The sequence below is a fragment of the Pollicipes pollicipes genome, unplaced genomic scaffold (genome assembly GCF_011947565.3).
Source record: "Pollicipes pollicipes isolate AB1234 unplaced genomic scaffold, Ppol_2.1 Scaffold_4881;HRSCAF=5763_pilon_pilon_pilon, whole genome shotgun sequence".
Lineage (NCBI taxonomy): Eukaryota > Metazoa > Arthropoda > Thecostraca > Pollicipedomorpha > Pollicipedidae > Pollicipes > Pollicipes pollicipes.
The window spans coordinates 27,018,197-27,037,053 of NW_023596576.1; the positions used below are offsets into that span (position 1 = coordinate 27,018,197).

Consider the following 18,857-nt stretch of genomic DNA (forward strand, 5'->3'; position numbering starts at 1 on the left):
ACAAATATTTCCTAATCAGATGTAGTTGTTTTGAGATTATCAAACGGAGATGGATATATTTTACTTTGAATGAAGATTTTGTTGGACAACAAAGGTTGTGTAGGTAATCTATAGATATGGTAGTTGCATCTTTGCCAGGTAAACTGACGCACATATGGCAAATGTGGTAAAAACGGCACCAGGTGGCACCAAGGGACTTTGATGGTTTAATGCTGGTACGCGTGACAAGCTGTGTTGGGGGCGGTGTGTGGCGGATTGTGGTTACAATAGGCCTTTCATTCAAGTTAAAGGAGAAATGATTAGCCCGGAGATAGTTCTGAATTTTTCTGCATTGTCGTGCACCCTGGTTAGAGAAGAGAATTTCCCAAATTAAGTTCATGAGTGACATGATGATTTGCCGATGTCCAGCATTGCCACTGAATTCATTTAATGACCGCATTTATCAGTTGACATTTGAAGTGGATACCTGGTGTACATGAAGTAAAAAAGTTATTGAATATTATGCCCCTTCTTCAAAAAATGTGTTAAGGTGCATGTTTCCAGATCAATGCAAATGTTCATGGATGGCACAGATTGTGACGTAACATTCGTCAAAGTTTTAGTCTTTCCAACTCATGATATTAGGCTTCGCCACTTTTTGATGAAGGTCTGTGTTCAAGTCAGCAAGAATTCATCCACTGTGTCAGATGGTCAGGTGATACCATTTTTGATGATGGCCTGTATTCCAGCCTGCAAAAATCTCAATGTCAGATACTGAGGTGATACTAGTTTGCTGAACCTTTGCAGGGCAACCTCAGGGCCAGGCTGAATTACATTGAGTAATTTGATTGTTTTGTATGCAAAATGTTTTTGGGATACTAATGCCTGAAACTACTGGCTTAACACCATGATTCCCTGAAACATTGGCTCTCTATGCACTGATGTTAGTGGTAACCATGCACCATACTAAATGCCCAGGTTAACAGCTTGCACATACTGATATTTTTCTGCAGTGTCACTGTTATGTCAGAAGTGTTTGCTGTAAGATGCATTTGCTATATTCTGGGCTGTACTTCCATCATATCATCACTCATCTATGCTTTTTGAGAAGTGAACACCTATGAACTTTTGGGTGTTTGTTTGCCCATAGTTTTTTGTGTAAATTTAGCAGAAATACTCCAAATATTTTGATATCAATGCATTTATTTGACAGTGAGCATCAACATCTTTTGACCAACTTGCATGTTGTCTTTGTGTCCCCACTGTGGCCAGTTTGAAACATCTGTCTTTCAGGCCATGGGCCTATTTCAAATTGGTGTGCTGAGTCTAGTGCTCGTATGAGACAAACTCACCACACTAATTTAAGCTGAGTTTCCAAAGAATTGTTCTTGTAAGAAAATCCCAGAGTATTTTTTCATGTAAGTATCATAACAGCACTTTAGTTCCTACCAATATCAGCTTGCAACACATTGAAATTGGTGGTGACCATGCATGAAACATGGAGCACTTTGAGTTACTACATGCAAGCACTGAAATTTTTGTTGCAATACTGCAGCCACTCTGGATGTGTGTGGTATTGCATGTACTTTTTGCAGTCTACTTCTGCAGTGGTAGTTTGCCAATGACAAGCAAACTTTCCATTTGTCTTTTTCTGTTTCTTCTTTGTGGTTGTAATGGTGCACTTATTCTAAATGTTTATGCTGTTGCACTGTCAAAACTAATTGTGTGGTCTTATGTTTCCAGATTCCAGTAATTGACTGATCTGAGCTGAGTGCTCAGAACAGGAGGTTGAAGAATCAGGGCCCAGCATTTCCTGTGGGCATGTCTTCTCTGAGGAATGCAGTGAAGGGACAGAAATTTCACAGGGAGAGACATCAGGTGGGCTGTCGTGACCCTAATGTGGTTGTCAAATGTCTGTATTGTTATCTGCTCATGTATTAAAGCTCTTTGGTATTCCATGAGCTGAGCTGCAAGCTGGCTTGTAAGCCTCCATGATCCAGTAGGCATGAGCTTGTGTTTGCCACAGCCAAAGCAGACTTTTTCCTGCCAAGTTTTTAATTGTGTTTGGAACATTTTAAGTTAATGACACTCTTCTCACAAACCCTTTTTGCTCATGAAATACATTTAGCATGTTGCACTCCTGAGGTCAGGGTTAAAGTACCCAGTTTTAAAGATTTGTACAGAAAACAATGACGTACTTGGATCACATGTTGTAGTGCCACCCAGTGTTTTTGTACATTATGCACTCAAGATTGCAGGGACTTATGTGTCACTGAGGGTCCACAAATTTTTGAAAAGCCCCAAAGGGTGGACTGAATGACAATCTTGAATTTCTGATGAGCTATGCGTATGAATGTCATTACCTGGATAGTGCGCTCTCAGCACAAGTGTTCGCTATAAAAAGTAGCTCTGATGTTTTACTTACGCACTTATATGTCATTGGTCTTGTGCATGTTATTGTTATTTGTTGCAGCCTGCCCCCATATGAAGGTTAGCTGGACCGTGTGCTCTCAGCATAAGTGTTCATTATAAAAAGTAGCTCTAATGTTTTAATTATGCACTGAAATGTTATTGATCTTGCTCATGTTGTTGTGATTTGTTGCAGCCTGCCGCCAGACAACACCTCGGACATCTAGAGAAGAAGCGGGACTACAAGCTCAGAGCAAAGTACGTCACAAAGCAGCGGCTGTATTCTCGAGTACTTGCGTGCCTATTTTTGCACTGACCATGTTTTGGATTGAATTTACAGTAGAATGACTGCAGCCTACCCGGTATGTGAACCACCCGAGCAATTGCTCGCGTCGCCCGGAGGGGGCCGCGGTTGCGATGGCCGTGGGGCGTCCGCGCGCCCCATCCCTGGCGGTGTCAGAGCACTTGGGCGCCGCGTGTTGTCACATTAAGTCACCAGATGTCGGGCATTACTCGTTATTTGCCGCCCGGTCGGCCGCGCTGGACACGTGGAATAATCGGCGGACGCGGGGCGGAGTCGGCTGCCGACGGCGCGCGCCCACTGGGCCGACCGGCGGACACGCCCCCGGTGGGCGCGCACCCAGCTCCCACCGCCGAGGAGGGTGTACTGAACATCCGGGAATGAACCCCGCCGGGTGCTCTGAAACAACCGCTGACCCTCGGCCTCGTTTTTGGAAAGGTTGTGTGTCCAACGTGCTGGGTCACTGCAGGGCAGGAGAGTGCTTGGGAAAAGCTGTGATGGGCATGCAGGTAGTCCGTGTCGGTTATAATCATCTGGAATGTTTCTGTTGTTTCCCGGCGTCTTTGCTTGACTGTCTGTTGAACCGAAACGAAAGCGAGCTCGAGTAGCGCGTCTCCACTTTTGTCAAAAACGTAAGCATCAGGGTGATTGATTGATTTTTATGCCATGCATCATGCTGATTGAATAATTGTCCGGACGGTCGTCCTTGTGTGGTGAGTTCGCATGTACACAACGTTTCGGCCAGTTGATTGTCCGGCCGTCTCCAGGTGTTGCTAAGTCCTGAGAGGGACTGAATAACGTTTGGCTATCAGCCATGTATGCGTTACAGCCAGTGTTCTCTCCTGGACATTGGTGAGGTTCGGACCGGAGTCTTCTGATTGCTAGTCCGGTGTCTGGGGGTTCTTTCTGGTTTGCCCATCTGAATCCTTCTGTAAGACGCAAACATTATGTTGCTTGTTCTCCGTCCAGCGGTTTTAGATTAGCCTGCGCGCTAGCGGAGTTATGTTACATGGTTGTTATGTGCAGTGGTCAGGGTCATGGCATTGAGCAGGGTCATAGTTTTGAGCTGAACAAGAGAAGGGTTTTTTTATGCCCCCAAGCTTCATGGCAGATGGTTGGTGTTCTTGACACCCGTCGCCAATTTCAGTGAAGACAATAAAAAGAAGCACCAGCTGAAGGCCCTGAAAAGGAAGGCTCTGAACCGAAATCCCGACGAGTTCTACTTTCACATGGTCAACTCTGCAACGAAGGTTAGCGATGACAGGTTTCGAGTTATTTGGATACCACAAACACGTTGGTTTGCTCTAGCTCTCCCCCACAGGGGGTGCCATGGTAGAGTGTGGCGTGATATGCCCCCTCCCCCCCCCCCCCCACACACACACACCACCATCGTCTTCCGGGGTGACCATCACCCCGAGGTACCGGAGGGCGCTGAGCGTGGGCCGTGGCGTGGCTGTCGGCTTGAGGTAAACCAGTACGGCGCGCCTCGCGGGTCACTCTGTACCGGCTGATGGTCGGCAGGACGGGCGTCACCACGAGGTGGTGGAGGAGGAGGAGCTGCCGGAGGAGCAGGTGGCGCTGCTGCAGAGCCAGGACATCCGCTACATCCGGCAACGACGGCAGCTGGAGACACGCAAGCTGGCCCGCCTGACGGCCGAGCTGCACCTGCTGGACGCCGAGGGCAAGCAGAAGAACACGCACGTCTTCTTCACCGACGACAAGCGGGAAGGTGAGGGAACGGCCGGCGGTGCGGAGGATTTGGTTGCTGTGCTTGCGAGCGCGGATGATGTGTGCCGACCCTCTGGGAGCGGGATGTGGATGTTACATTCGCTGCGTGTTGTCAGCAAGATAGTCAAGCTTCACCCGGATATATGCCAGCTGGGTGTGAGCTTCACTCGGATGTATCCCAGCCGGGTGTTGCCAACAGTTTTCGAGTCCCGGGGTATATTTGGATGCCTGGTATACTGCAAAACGTGCTCTGCATGCAGAGACGGACTACCATGAGCCATTTATGGATGTACAACGCATTTCGAAAGCATTTGGAGCGGCGCCCTCTTCCCCGTGACATTTGGGAGCGGGTCACAACTGGCGCCACGACATCCGTGCAGCTGCTAGCATCTTTTGACGTGCGGTGCAGCGAGATAGTTGGCACTGTTCTGCAATGCTGTTTAATGTCACCCTGTGATCATCAGCAGGGGCATCACATATGTTGTTGGCTGCACTAAGGCAGCATCTTAATACGGATCATGGTACCTACCTGTCTCTAATTGTACGATGACGCACCTGTGCAGTACATGATGTACACTACCCCATTCATTATATATATGATCGCTTCTCGTTGGAAGTAAATGCTCTGTATTTGGAGATACAATTGGGCCTTCTGCTTGCCTGTCTGCCCAGTGCTTAAGCAAGCCCCGACCACCGTGGTGAGGACGCGTGCGTGCCCCGAGAGTGCCGTGCCCCGCCTTCTGCGCGCCGCGTGCCGGCCGCGGTCAGCTGTGACCCTGCCACCTCGTGGCGTGCCTCGGAGCGGCCGGCGCCTCCCCTGGCGGCTGTCATCGGCCGTCTGACCCCCCACCCCCCTCCCGCTGCTCCAGCCCGTAGCCTGGACGTGGCGGCTCGGCTCCGGACGGCGCCCCAGCTGCTGGACCGCGCCTACAACCGACCGCGGCTGGAGCAGCTGGCGCGGCTGCCGTCCGCCGCCAAGCTCAGCGAGCAGCAGCTGGACGTGAGAAGCGCGGCGGGAGGACGGAAGGACTAGGAGGACAGTCGGTAGCGGGACTGGGAGGACAGACGGCAGCAGAACTGATAGGACAGACGGCAGCGGGACTGGGAGGACAGGCGGCAGCGGGACTGGGAGGACAGACGGCAGCGGGACTTGGAGGACAGACGGTATCGGGACCGGGGAGGACAGATGGCAGCGGGACTGGGGAGGACAGACGGCAGCGGGACTGGAGAGGACAGACGGCAGCGGGACTGGGAGGACAGTCGGTATCGGGACTGGGAGGACAGACGGCAGCGGGACTGGGAGGACAGACGATATCGGGACCGGGGAGGACAGATGGCAGCGGGACTGGGGAGGACAGACGGAAGCGGAGCTGGGGAGGACAGGTGGCAGCGGGACAGGGGAAGACAGGTGGCAGTGGGACAGGGGAAGACAGGCGGCAGCGAGGCTGGGAAGGACAGATGGCAGCGTGGCTGGGGAGGACAGGCGGCAGCGAGAAAGGAGAGGGCAGACGGCAGCGGGACTTGGAGGATAGACGGTAGCGGGACTGGGGAGAACAGATGGCAGCGGGACTGGGGAGGACAGACGGAAGCGGAGCTTGGGAGGACAGACGGTAGCGAGAAAGGGAAGTGCAGACGGCAGCGATGACTTGGAAGACAGGTGATTGTGGGCTGGTGTGTGTATGTGTGTGTGGGGGGGGGGGGGGGGGCAAATAACCATAACCGGCCCTGTTGGCGTTGGCTCAAGCTCGCAAACTCATCAAACCACTGCCGTTCTTATCTCGCACCTGCCTGCCGGATGGCGCCGTTGTAATCTTTGTTGATCATAAGTAAAGGCTAGGAACCATGTAAGGCCTCGCTCGTCAGAGTAGCCATTTGGAACCCACCCTCTGCCAATTTGTGGTGCGTAACGCGTGCCGGCGTACGAGATTTCGCTTGAACGCTGAACTGTTTCGTGTCATCAGTATGGTCGCGGGCCCCAGCTGTCTTATTATGTGTGTCATTACGTTCTCGCCCGCCGCCAGCGCATCCTGGAGGAGAAGAAGGCCCGCTACAGCGAGCTAACCAAGCGTCTGGAGCGGCAGAAGACCCTGGCGCTGATGGAGCGGAGGATGGAGGTGAAGCGGCACCTGCAGGTACGGCACTGAACCGCCACTTACTCGCCTGTATCGCCGACGCGCTGGTCGAGGGTGGACCACCGCTGACATTGGGTGGCATGGACGCCAGCACGAAGCCATTGCCGTTTGATGTGGGCTCTCAGGCTTTAGAGCTGTCTTGCACAGTAGGTCGTCGGTGAAACTGTCTCAAGCGTTCTTAGACAGGTCCTGACACCTTGTTGCTGCGTCGGATTCCAGGTTTATGGGCGCATCGCGTCTTTAGCTTATTTTTGTGCTTCGCCATGTCTATTCATTCGCTGCCGCTTTAGCATGCTATTTGCCGTCGCACGATAAGCGAGTCGTCATTGACTGCCCGGTACCGTGTGTTTTACGGCATGACGAAAGAATGCGTTACTGGTCTTCCAGGATAAGAAGGTGCTACCACCGAAGAAGGTGCACCCGGGCAACTCCAAGCAAGCGCCGGTGTACAAGTGGAAGACGGAGAGGAAGCGTTGACCAGGACAGGATCAGTGTTGGTGGCAGAATGGCCGGCGACTCGGTGATCAGCTGGCGAAAGGGAAATGGCGCACCGCACCGCATCTACAGATGGCGCCACCGGTCTCGAAATACACGATGGGTACTGTTTGTTGTTTGGTTTTGGACGTTCGGTCGCAGTTCTCGAGCTATGACGTGAGTATGACGCACACATTTCGGCGAAGAGCACTATGGCAGCGTCCGCCAGCGTATTCTGAGTGCATTGAGCGCAGCTGGGTTCTAATTAAATCCGATAGCACAGATTACGAGATCGAGTCCACCGAAAAAACCAGGCCAAACTGATCTTGGCTCCTTGTGGGCCCCTGGGCCCTGCTTGCTGGGGAGAAGTACGACTATGCAGTCTATGATGCAACATGATTTAGGGCAAAGGAGAGCTGGGTGGGTGTTATCAGTAGAGGAAGCGGATGAATGCATGCATGGAACGCGGCCAACACCAGGCTTATCCGACGCTCGAAATGCATCATTTCATAATGCAGCACCTTCGAAATCGGAATCAATTGAAGCACCATGGCGGGCCATGTACGTGACGACAACGAGGCGTAAGAAAAAGGAAAAGCAGACGGCAAACAGACGGCGCGCGGCGACGTGATTGGTAAGAACCCTCTACAGATTGGTGCTTTACTGGAATTTGGCAGCGCATTTTCAAAGACAATGTGACGCATAAATGACATTAGTTGGTTTTCGCCAACAGGATTATTTACTACCGATGCTGATTTCCTAGGAGTTTGTTGCGCGTACCACTGAAACGATTGTGAATTATTTCACGTGACATAACTGGTGGTGTAATAATCGCATTAAAATAACTCTTTGCGCATTTTTTTGAGGTGTGTTCTTGCTTAGGCACCATGAGGGCATTATATCTCCCATTCAACTCAGTTGGTTCTGATTCTTCAACTAATGTTAAATTTGAGGCTGGGCCATATCTCAGCAAGCTGGTGAGTTGGCAGCGGCTTTCTTTTACTTTGGTACTTGCATGGCTGATTGAGGGATAAGTTCTCCTTGATTACTGCAAACTGGCTTGTTATTTCTAAATTTGGCCCTGGTTATTTAATTCAACATTAACTCTTATGTGTGGATAGACTTAACAGAGTGCTCTACTTGAAACCTCTTCATCCTTACCAAGTTGAATGATCAATGTTTTGGTTTGTGTGAACTGAAAAATATTCAAGGAAATTTGATTTCAGTCTCTTTGAAGTCCTTGGTTCTAAGTATTTATATTTTGTGTATAATAGAATAGAGTGAGCTTCCAACTTAACCTACCCTTATTTCAAAAGCAAATTATGATTAAAAATCATTGAAATTTGTTGTTCTGGATTACACTTGTGACTCATGGAGGGAACAGTTATAGGCTGGTATGTTGTAGGTTCTTTTTCACCTTGAAGTTTTTCAATTGCATCTGGTCGCATTTTAATCTTCAGTGAATTAGTTTGAGGGCTTGTTGTGTTTCAAGCTGCACACTTTGTTTACCAAATGGTTTGGTGTTGTATTTTACTACTACACAGCAGCCATGATATCAAATTGCTAACATCATTGTAAAGCAATGGATAAGTCAGAAGCCATCTGCATATTTGTGTGTTCATGGTTCTACTGCCTATATATTCACAGAATTGGATTTTGGCTTGGTGCATGATGTGCCTATACATACTTGCAGTGTTATGTATTTGCATTTCATTTTAATTTGGTTTTTTAATTCCACTTATGGTTTTTGTTGCTTTGTTTTAAGGTCACCCATCTTATAAATTATGTTGGTGTTTCAGCTGGACACACCATCATTTGAAGAGGATGAAGTACTTATACAAGTGAAAGCCTGCAATCTGACCATGTGGGACAAATCATTGCTGTCCTTCATGAAGAACATTGGGCTTACCGAGGTATGCTATGAAATGTGACTGAAACAAAGCACAACTGATGAAATTCTGATGCAATGTGTCAGTCTATTACCATCACAATGATGATGTTAACAGGAAGGCACTGTTGCCATTTGCTGTCTACCTGCCTAGATGTGGTAGGTCATCATGGCTGCTGTTACTGTGATGGTGCTGAGTGAATGTTTCCTGCACTCTCATGCACTCATTGCAATATTAACTCACTTATGCATTTATGGCACTATTTAGTGGTTATGTGCCCAGTGTGGCCTTTCCTCATATTTTCCCTCTGACCCCAGTGCTGACCCCACCCCACAGCTGGCGATGGGCCAGGACTTCTCGGGGGTGGTGCACCAGGTGGGCAGCGCCGTCACGCTCTGGAGCCCTGGAGAGCATGTCATGGGCATTGTTCCTATCGACGGCAATCGGCCCGCCTGCGCCGAGTTTGTCGTCGTCAGCCAGTACGATATCGGTAGGTGATGTGCGCACGCGAGCGCGGCGTGAGCGCAGGCGTTCTTGCCACGTTCTTCCGATGTTTTTCGTTTTTCTGATATTTGGAGTCTGTTTGTAAATGCATTAGGAGGCCTTACACATGGGTGTGTATGCTCGCAAAACAAAGAAAAAGAATATTGAAGCGTCAACCATGTGACATTTGCACACTTTTCCCCTCGCTTATGTGCTCGTAAAGACCGTAGAGCCCATCCAGCGCGGGGGTTGCCCCGGGTCGCCTGTAATCCACAGAACCTGCCTGTCCCAGAGGAGCAGGCTGCCCCGCTGATGCCCCATAGCCAGCCGGCCACTGAGCGCGTGGCGCTGTGTTACAGTGACCAAGCCTGCCGCTGTGTCGCACGCGCATGCGGCCAGCTGTCTAGAGGACGCGCTGCGGGCCTACACGGCGCTCGTCTACCAGGCCCGGCTGCGGCCGGCCGACACCGGTATGGAGCGGCGTGCTCGGGTGCCTGTCCGACGCGCAGTTTCGACTGCCGGCTCGACTTCAGGCTCGACTGCCAGCTCGACTGCCGGCCGGGCTTCACGCAGTCTTCGGGCCGGTGGTTAAGGCCGATGTGACAGCAATGTCAGTGTCGTGACCGCTCGCTCCAGAAGAGCGTTACCAAGCTATGGGGAAGAAACATTCTCCACAGCCTTGTCTGATAGTTAATGGCCGCACCCAATTGGTTGGGTGGAAGATGAATGTGGAAGAACGGATCTGCAGAATGTGAGATCCGATTATTGTGAGAGTCCGCAGTCTGCAGATGTCAGATGGCAACAGCCACCTTGTACTCTTTAACTGAGGTTTTTGTGCTTAATTTAGGTGAATCTGTCGCGTTTTTTTGTTGCTGTCTTTATATTTTTGAATCTCGCTTGTAAATTTTATTATTTTTTCCAGCTGCATTTGTGTACTCATGGCATGGTCTTTCAGGACATACATGCCTTTATTCGCAATGAAGAAAGGAATGAAACGTGCTGGTCCAGGCCTTATATTGAGCGTTGGTCGTGTAAGCTAGTGTCATTGCATTTGTTGTCGACCAGCGCTGACCTGATTGTGGAATGCAGCTGCGCTAAGTTTTTACGGTTTCGCTCTGTGGGTGTGCAGGGGGAGTGTCGGGCCCGCAGCCAAACGACGTTACCCTGCCGACCGGTTACAGTAGGGGACGCTTTCCAAGCTTTGTTCCTAGCGCGTGCCGTTCCGTCCTGCTTCGTGAAGCGCCGGGACACGGGCGGGTACCGGGCCTGTCCGCCAGCACGGGCGGCAGACGGCGGACGCCGCCGCTGACGCCCGGTGACGCTGCGCCCCGGTGCCGTTTCAGTGTTCGTGCCGTGCGGCGCGACCGGCTTCGGGTCGGTGCTCGTGCAGCTGGCTTCCCACTTCGGGGGCAAGGTGATCACCTCGGCTCACTCGGATGACGAGAAGAGCTACCTGGAGTCGCTGAAGCTGGACATTGGTAAGGAGTTGGCTCGCCAGGCCCAACCCCGCTATGACTACGAGTCGAACGATGTACCGAACCTTGCGAGCGATTACGCGTTTTTTTATCGGCCTTTCATTGGCAAGTGTTCAGCGGCTCGTCAGCTGGCCCGTCAACTGACAAGTGTTACACCCAGGCTGTGTTCATGCTGGTGGGCTAGATCCCAACGTGGCCCCTCAACAACCGAGGTCGTGACCCTCCAACATCCCAGGGACAAGTTCGATCTTTGATCCAGCAACAGCCTTTGATGGCAGCACCCTCTCTCCCCTGCCCCCCTTTAAAAAGATAATGCGACGTTAGGTCACCGAGCATCCTGTTATGGAGCGCCAGCGACGGTGGCGGCCACACTGGTGCCGAATTGGTGCCCACTGGTGCCCTCGCGGTCATGGTGCAACTAGAGTTCGAACCTGGGTCCCCACGTGGGAGCCGAAGGCGCTGGCCACCCGGCCCCCGACCTCGGATCCGTGACTGTGTTGTTGCGGTTTCGGCGCTCATCTGCACCCGATGCGTGCTCTGCCGGCGGGCGGCGGACGCCAGCTTGCGACAGGCAGGGTCGGACGTGGAGCGTCCGCCGGGCTGACTGGCCGGCGCCCCCTGGCTGGCAGTGTTGCTGGACTGCGACAGGCAGGGTCGGGTGTGGTGTGTCCGCCGGGCTGACTGGCCGGCGTCCCCTGGCTGGCAGTGGTGCTGGACTGCGACAGACAGGGTCGGACGTGGGGCGTCCGCCGGGCTGACTGGCCGGCGCCTCCTGGCTGGCAGTGGTGCTGGACTGCGACAGGCAGGGTCGGATGTGTTGTGTCCGCCGGGCTGACTGGCCGGCGCCCCCTCGCTGGCAGTGGTGCTGGACTGCGACAGGCAGGGTCGGGTGTGATGTGTCCGCCGGGCTGACTGGCCGGCGCCCTCTGGCTGGCAGTGGTGCTGGACTGCTCGGGCGGCACAGAGCCGGCCAAGCTGAAGCAGATGGTGATGGACGAGACGCTGCAGCAGGGCGTCGACATCATCGTGGATCAGGCCAACGTCAAGCAGCCGGTGGGTGGGGACAGAGCGGCGGTGGACCTGTGGTCAGACTGGTCAGGCATAAGGTGCGACCAACTTGCTCACAGGGCAACTCTGTCCTGCTGGCCGAGGCTTTCAGAAAGCCGTGCGCCATTCGTGGGTCGCCCTGCAGCGGGTTGATGTCGGCCAGCAGAATGTTTTGCGATCAATGTCTTCGCAGACGCTCGCTTTTCTTTGATCAATATCGTAGCAGATATTCGCTTCTCTTCAATCAGTATCTTCGCAGATACTCGCTTCTCCTCGATCAATATATGACTGTCGGTAATGCTATATTGGTTGTAAGCCCGCACCGACTCTGTCCAACTGAAGGATTGTGCGGATACAGCGCCTGACGGGCTGTTCCGAACAGGTGGGCGACTCTCCGGACTGGGAGGCGCCATCTAGCTTCTGGCCGATGCGGCTGAGCTCGCAGGTTCTGGCCGTCGGAGGTCGCATTGTCACACAGCAGGCGAGCCTGCAGGTAACCCGCCGTCGCTGGCTAGCGTCGCGCGTGTGATCTCACGCAGTAGCGTCCGGGTAACGGTGGGCTGGTACTGGTGTGGTCCGGACTGGTGCTGGTGTGGCCCGGACTGGTGCTGGTGTGGCTCGGACTGGTGCTGACCTGAACTGGTGTTGGTGAGGTCCGGACTGGTGCTGGTATGGTCCGGACTGGTGCTGGTGTGGTTCCTGACTGGTGCTGGCGGGCGGGGGAGGGGAGGGGTCTCCCGTTGGAGGTGTGTGACCGGTGGGTTCTACTGGGATCTAGATGTATTGTGGGCCCTTGCCCCGCAGCTGGAGCGGCGAAGTGGCGCCGGGCCGACCACCTCATTTGGCTGGCCGCTCTCTAACCTGTGACACGTCCTGTGACCTTCCCTGTGACCTTCCTGTGGCATGGCTCTGACCTGTGACCATGATTGAAAACAGCCTCCTGTCCGATATAATCCACTGACAAAAGTGTGCCCTCTATACCTGTTGTCTCACACTAAGATTCCCATTCGACATAGCCTGGATGCAGGTTGGTTATCGTAAAGCTGCGGTGTAAATTAAGACGACTGCTTTCATATGTGTACACTATTTCAAATGTAGCTGGAATTGTTTTTTATAACACAGCATTGTTTTCCTTTTTCTGTTCCGACTGCGCAACATGTTTACTGTCCAGCGTGGAAACCCACGCACAATCCGACACTGTGTGTCTGGTACCCGCGCTGTGTCCTTTGGCCTTCGCAGCTTTCGGTGACCCCCGTGGTCACAGAGGTGGTCTGTGACCACCTCTGTGACCTGTGACCACCCCTGTGACCTGTCATCATCCCTTTGACCTGTGACCACCCCTTTGACCTGTGACCACCCCTGTGATCTGTGACCACCTTTGTGACCTGTGAGCGCCCCTGTAACCTGTGACCATCCCTGTGATCGGTGGCCAACACTGTGACCTGTGACCACCCTTGTGACCTGTGACACTCCCCGGCGTGCTGCAGCTGGAGCCGGCCGTGTCTCAGCGGCTGCTGATGAAGTGCGGCTCGCTGTGTTTCCTGCTGACTCAGGCCTGGCTGCTCAGCTCGGACCGGCTCGGCCGCTACCAACACATCCTGCTGGACGTGGCCGAGAAGCTGCGCGACAACGTCATCCGGTGAGCGCTGGCGGCACGGCAGGGTCCGCGGACCGGCACCGGGACGGGGCGGCCGGCAGGTCCCGCGGACCGGCACCGGGGCGGGGCGGACGGCAGGTCCCGCGGACCGGCACCGGGACAGGGCGACCGGCAGGGTCCGCGGACCGGCACCGGGGCGGGGCGGACGGCAGGGTCCGCGGACCGACACCGGGGCGGGGCGACCGGCAGGGTCCGCGGACCGGCACCGGGGCGGGGCGACCGGCAGGGTCCGCGGACCGACACCGGGGCGGGGCGACCGGCAGGGTCCGCGGACCGGCACCGGCGCGGGGCGACTGGCAGGGTCCGCGGACCGACACCGGGGCGGGGCGACCGGCAGGGTCCGCGGACCGGCACCGGGGCGGGGTGACCGGCAGGGTCCGCGGACCGGCACCGGGGCGGGGCGGACGGCAGGGTCTGCGGACCGGCACCGGGGCGGGGCAACCGGCAGGGTCCGCGGACCGGCATCGGGGCGGGGCGGACGGTAGGGTCCGCGGACCGACACCGGGGCGGGGCGACCGGCAGGGTCCGCGGACCGGCACCGGGGCGGGGCGGACGGCAGGGTCCGCGGACCGGCACCGGGGCGGGGCAACCGGCAGGGTCCTCGGACCGGCATCGGGGCGGGGCGGACGGCAGGGTCCGCAGACCGACACCGGGGCGGGGCGGCTGGCAGGGTCCGCGGACCGGCACCGGGGCGGGGCGGCCGTAGGTGGCACCGAGGCCGTCGGAATGGTTCAAACCGTCCGTCCGCCCGATCGTTCAGAACTGTCTGTTGTGTGTTCTCTAGCGGCGTACTCCATCGCTAGATGGTGTGGGAGGCAGTGTTGTGTGGGAGTGTCGGACGAGGCAGTGTTGTGTGGCGGTGTCGGCCTTGCGGACAGTTTGCGATCGGTACCAGGCTAACGGGACTGCTTTCGGTGGGAGATATCCGCTACCGGTGCCCGGGCCGCGGAGGACGATTTTTTTTAAAATCGCCGTTTATCCACAATCATCGACATAAACTGTGTTTTGAAAACATCGTGACTATTTACAAGCTATGACCACGAACTACTCAAGTCGAAAAAGCATGGCCAAAAATATGTCAAAGAAGAATGAACACCACAGTGGCTTCGCTCTTGATGCATTGGTTGAAGGTTCCCTGTTCATATGCTTCAGTTCACGGCGTCATAGTGGTCAGCTCACGGCGTAATGGGTTGTGAACTCCGATCACAACCCATTCTGCTTATCAGATATGTCACTTGCTCTTTAAATGCCAGATAAGCCCCTTTCTTGACATTCGCAATGAAAAGTAGGCACTTGCCCTCACGTGCCCTGTTCCGCTGCGTATCATCCCTTGCGCCCCGCGAGAGGCTGATTGATTGCTAAAATGGCCAACGCTGAATCACCTCACCGCCGAGCACACGTCCTCAGGCGCCGACAAATTCGTAAGCCTCGAGGTGCCTATCCCTGAAAACAGGGCTTCGCAAGCAGGAGTATCGGGCCGGTATCCCTGACGTAGGTCCCTGTCAGGCCCGTGTCTCTGGCATAGGCGGTCGGCAGGCATGCTCTGCCGTAGGTCTCTGTCGGATCCGTGTCTCTGGCATAGGCGGTCGGCAGGCATGCTCTGCCGTAGGTCTCTGTCGGATCCGTGTCTCTGGCATAGGCGGTCGGCAGGCATGCTCTGCGTCAGCTGTATGCGCTACACAGCTCAGGGCCCAACGTCCGCAGGTGGTGCCGGCGTGCTGAGCGAGTCTGCGGAGTGGTTCACGCGCTAGAGGAGCGATGCTGTCGGTAGGATTATGGACGGCGACGCCGTCTAGCCGTGCTCTGATGTGAACTTTTGTTTGGATTCTGACATAATCCGATTAAATATTATGTCTGCGTCCCGCGAATTCGTCGAACTAACATAGGCTATATGCTTCATTGAACGAGAGCGTGATGTATCCACGAGGTTGTATATGCTCGACTCATCTTCTTTCGATAAATTCATCTCATTTTAAGCTGGTGCGGAGCCACTGCTGCGCATCTCACTGTGTCCGACGGAAATTCTGCTTCATCCGCTGTAAGCGAGTAATCGGCTGGCACGGGGTCCCCATCGCCGCGCGGTCCTCACGTGGCGTCCCGTTGCAGGCCCAACATCCACCACACGGTGCCGTTCTCGGAGGTGGCGTCGGCACTGGAGCAGCTGCAGCCGGCGCTGGTCGGCAACATTGTGGTGGTAATGCGATGAAACGAGAGCGGGGCGAGGCCAGGGTCATGAGCGGAGCCTGGCCCGCCCGCCAGGTCGGCGGCTCGATGACGGCAACGCGGTGATGAGGGGCCGCCACCGACGGACAGGCCGTCGGGGCGGTGCCCCTGGTGGTGATACGGCACTGGGGCCCGCCGACAGACGGGCCGGCAGCCCCGAACTCTTGTTCATCGACGCCATCCAGCCAGCACGCGCTTCGGACGAGCGGGGCGGACGGGGAGGACCACTCTGATCGAGGGTAGCTGCATTCTCCGTCGGCTGCGACGAAAGCAGTTATGTAGTGCGCAAGGTTCAGGTGCCAGGGCTTGGCAACAAATCAGGATCTTGTGTATAACTTTTTTCAGTCGACCAATTCCGTTCTTGACTTTCCCCTTTCAAAACTGTTGAACACGCCGTGTAACGTTAACAGTTGCCTTTTGTCATCGAAGGGCATCCAAGGTCATTCTCATTCCGATCGGATTGCCATTTTCCTTGCTGTGCTGCTGTTTGATGCACTCTAAGGGACTGAAAGCGACTGATGTTTGTGCCACACTGCACATACCTACTTTTCCTCGGAAGCCGTGGTATGCACTGCAAACATAGTTTTATCAGCTGTAATGCACTGTTGTGATGTAACCTGTGCATGTAGCCGTTCACTGCGAGTGCTGCGGGCTGGTGTATGGGTGTCTGGCTGGATTACTGGCGCGGAGTGACTGGGGGGCTGCGAGATGTTGCCCCACTGTTTGTGAGTGTGCACCGTGCGCCCATTGAGTTTTGCTGAGTCGGATGTCCAGCCCGAGTGGCTCTATTTTCGGTTGAGCTTGGGACAATTTATCGCACCCACCGCTTCTGCCATAGGCGAACAAGATCATTTCAGGTATTTGTATCGTCGTATATGAGATACGCGAAACACTTTTCATCTGTCAGGCTCGTTGCGTCTACTTCGTTGTGCAGAACGTTGGGCTTCGTACTATCGAAGCACAATACAGAAATGCCTTCCCTTTCAGCTAATCCTGTTTGTAAAAGCACACTTTCCCTTTCAACGTGCGAAACCCGTTATAAATGCGCTATGGTTCGAGGCTATTCAGGGAAATACCGATTGAAATGAGCTCGTGGCGACATCAGTGGTGGCGTGATGATGCTGTTTGTCCATATCTGCCCCCGCCTGTAGCCCAACTCTGGACAGGTTCTGGCCACGAACGGCTGCGATTGCTGCAAGTATGTGCAAAATATGTTATGGTGCATATTTTACCAAAGATGTGTTGGGCCCAACGTGGTGACTGTTAAACTGATTTCATGCAATTACTATTGTCGATTCTCATGTATGGGAAGCTATTTATCGGACCCGTTTGACCTAACCTTTGACATCGCGATGTCAGGTCATCACCTTTTCTTTGTCTTGACACCTCCCATAACATTGTACCAACAACGTTGTGTCGCGATGATATTTGCGGTCAATGCGAAATATATTATGCGCATGCGGCAACAGACAACGGTCGGTCAATACGAAATGTTGGTGCTTTTTCGACACACAACGTAAAACGACATTCTATTGAAACGGAGGAAAGTGCCTTTGCTATATGACGGGAGTATGCATATCTAAGCGAGCAGCGCGTTAGTCCGTTTTCTTCTAATGTGCCAGATTTAACTGCCCCGATCTCAAAGATATGAAAAGTCCTAAAGCGACTGCGGTCGATGTGTGGAACTACTTTGGAGCTTGACATGGTGCAAAGAGCAAGACCAGCGCCAAGATGGCAGATGCAGTCGCTGCAGTTTTATAAAAAGTCGCTGATGCAGTCGCTTGCGTTTTATAAAAAGGGCATGGTGGCATGCCTCGTGCTCCCTTTCTAAAAAGAGAACTTTGGCGAAGTTAGTGTTGTTTGGCGTTGTTAGGGAAATTGGTCACGTCGAAAGGGAGTTTTAGCCACAATATAGCATGTCTGAGTTCAGTACATAGAATACTACCATACGGACTACCCATTCGGCTTCCGTCATCCTCACCAGAGGACATAGCCATGCTATAATTACATACAGCAATACATTGGACGATGTGGGATTAGTACTTGTTGAGTGATAAATTGCACACAGTTGTTACCTTTCTGTGGCTGCATTTGCGTCGAAAGCGTCACAGCTGAAGACACGAAGAAACAGTGGCAATATTTCAGGTTTTCAGGAATAGCTGTGTTTGACGAACAGCCAGATTTCCGTTCGTTCCAGCTAAAGCGGAATTAAGACGCGTGTTGGTTGACTCATTGTGGCTTTCAAATTTGTTACAGATCGCGAAAATCTTGCAATGTTTTGGTCTTTCGCTCTAAGAGCATTAAATCAAGCTGGTGTCGTGGTTGCATGCCTTGGCTGTATGTCGTGGTTGCATGGCATGCCGTTAGATAACCTTGGTTGCATGGTTCATTAGGTTCGCGATAATAAAGGCAGTAAATTAAGGTTGCACCAACCACATTTGTTAACCCTCGTCACCATGGCAACATTTGCGCGCATCGTTCGAAGCTTGGCTGAAAGCAGAGGCCGGGGCAGCAAAGGCAACTGAAAAGTAAACGTGGTACCAAGGTCAGTGGTATCTGGGCAAAGTAAAAATATCCTCATTTCCAGCAAGTCCCCCTTATAACCTTTAAGGTAGTTCCAATTTCCAGACCTAGGCAAGCTAGATGCATACATGGTAGAAACTAAAGGTGCATAAAGCTAGGAAAAAGCAACGACCTGAATCGTGTAGGGGTTATGGGAAGATCGTCGCAATGGTTTGATTACCGATAGGTCTAAGTTTAGGTACTTTCATATAACAGGTGTAACCAAAGGGGATCCGCTCCCCTCCGATCCTCCCCCTAGACCCGCATTTTTCATATTTCGCTGCAGTCCATAGATGGCTCCTGGCAAGGCCTAAGTCTTGAGAGTTTTGGATGCACGGCATTTTTCCGAGAAAGCTTTGCGAATATGGCATTTTCCCCATGAAGTTTTGCGTATTACATTTTTCCCGGCCAAGTTTTGCGCGTATGATGGGTATCAGCCTAAGCAGACATCGAGGCACTTTTTGGGGCAGACAGCCTGCCCCAAATATCACTTGCCCC

The 18,857-nt window shown here is 53.5% G+C and overlaps 2 protein-coding genes across 3 annotated transcripts; both read left to right on the top strand.

Moving 5' to 3' along the window:
* Window positions 1-354: 354 nt before the first annotated feature.
* Window positions 355-7,156, top strand: LOC119101353 (putative U3 small nucleolar RNA-associated protein 11). Its single transcript, XM_037224676.1, has 8 exons — window positions 355-694; window positions 1,723-1,857; window positions 2,585-2,646; window positions 3,837-3,939; window positions 4,211-4,418; window positions 5,287-5,417; window positions 6,439-6,549; window positions 6,937-7,156. Exons 2-8 carry the CDS (start codon window positions 1,801-1,803, stop codon window positions 7,024-7,026), a joined length of 762 nt encoding a protein of 253 aa, XP_037080571.1. The 5' UTR covers window positions 355-694; window positions 1,723-1,800; the 3' UTR covers window positions 7,027-7,156.
* Window positions 7,157-7,780: 624 nt separating this feature from the next.
* Window positions 7,781-17,426, top strand: LOC119101561 (quinone oxidoreductase-like protein 1). 2 transcript variants are annotated; one of them, XM_037224906.1, is made up of 9 exons: window positions 7,781-8,000; window positions 8,823-8,936; window positions 9,249-9,402; window positions 9,755-9,865; window positions 10,739-10,873; window positions 11,808-11,923; window positions 12,300-12,410; window positions 13,405-13,556; window positions 15,681-17,426. In XM_037224906.1, the coding sequence occupies exons 1-9, from the start codon at window positions 7,911-7,913 to the stop codon at window positions 15,778-15,780; spliced, it is 1,083 nt and encodes a 360-aa protein (XP_037080801.1). In that variant the 5' UTR covers window positions 7,781-7,910; the 3' UTR covers window positions 15,781-17,426. The 2 variants fall into 2 exon arrangements, with proteins under 2 accessions (XP_037080801.1, XP_037080802.1); XM_037224907.1 differs by having other exon boundaries at window positions 7,781-7,889.
* Window positions 17,427-18,857: the final 1,431 nt, after the last annotated feature.

Excerpts from the sequence above, each read along its gene's own strand:
- LOC119101353 (XM_037224676.1), top strand. The coding sequence starts at position 1,801 with ATGTCTTCTCTGAGGAATGCAGTGAAGGGACAGAAATTTCACAGGGAG. Across the intron at positions 1,858-2,584 it reads TTCACAGGGAGAGACATCAG|CCTGCCGCCAGACAACACCT; the intron begins GTGGGCTGTCGT and ends GATTTGTTGCAG. Across the intron at positions 3,940-4,210 it reads TGGTCAACTCTGCAACGAAG|GACGGGCGTCACCACGAGGT; the intron begins GTTAGCGATGAC and ends GATGGTCGGCAG.
- LOC119101561 (XM_037224906.1), top strand. The coding sequence starts at position 7,911 with ATGAGGGCATTATATCTCCCATTCAACTCAGTTGGTTCTGATTCTTCA. Across the intron at positions 12,411-13,404 it reads CACAGCAGGCGAGCCTGCAG|CTGGAGCCGGCCGTGTCTCA; the intron begins GTAACCCGCCGT and ends GGCGTGCTGCAG. Across the intron at positions 13,557-15,680 it reads CTGCGCGACAACGTCATCCG|GCCCAACATCCACCACACGG; the intron begins GTGAGCGCTGGC and ends GTCCCGTTGCAG.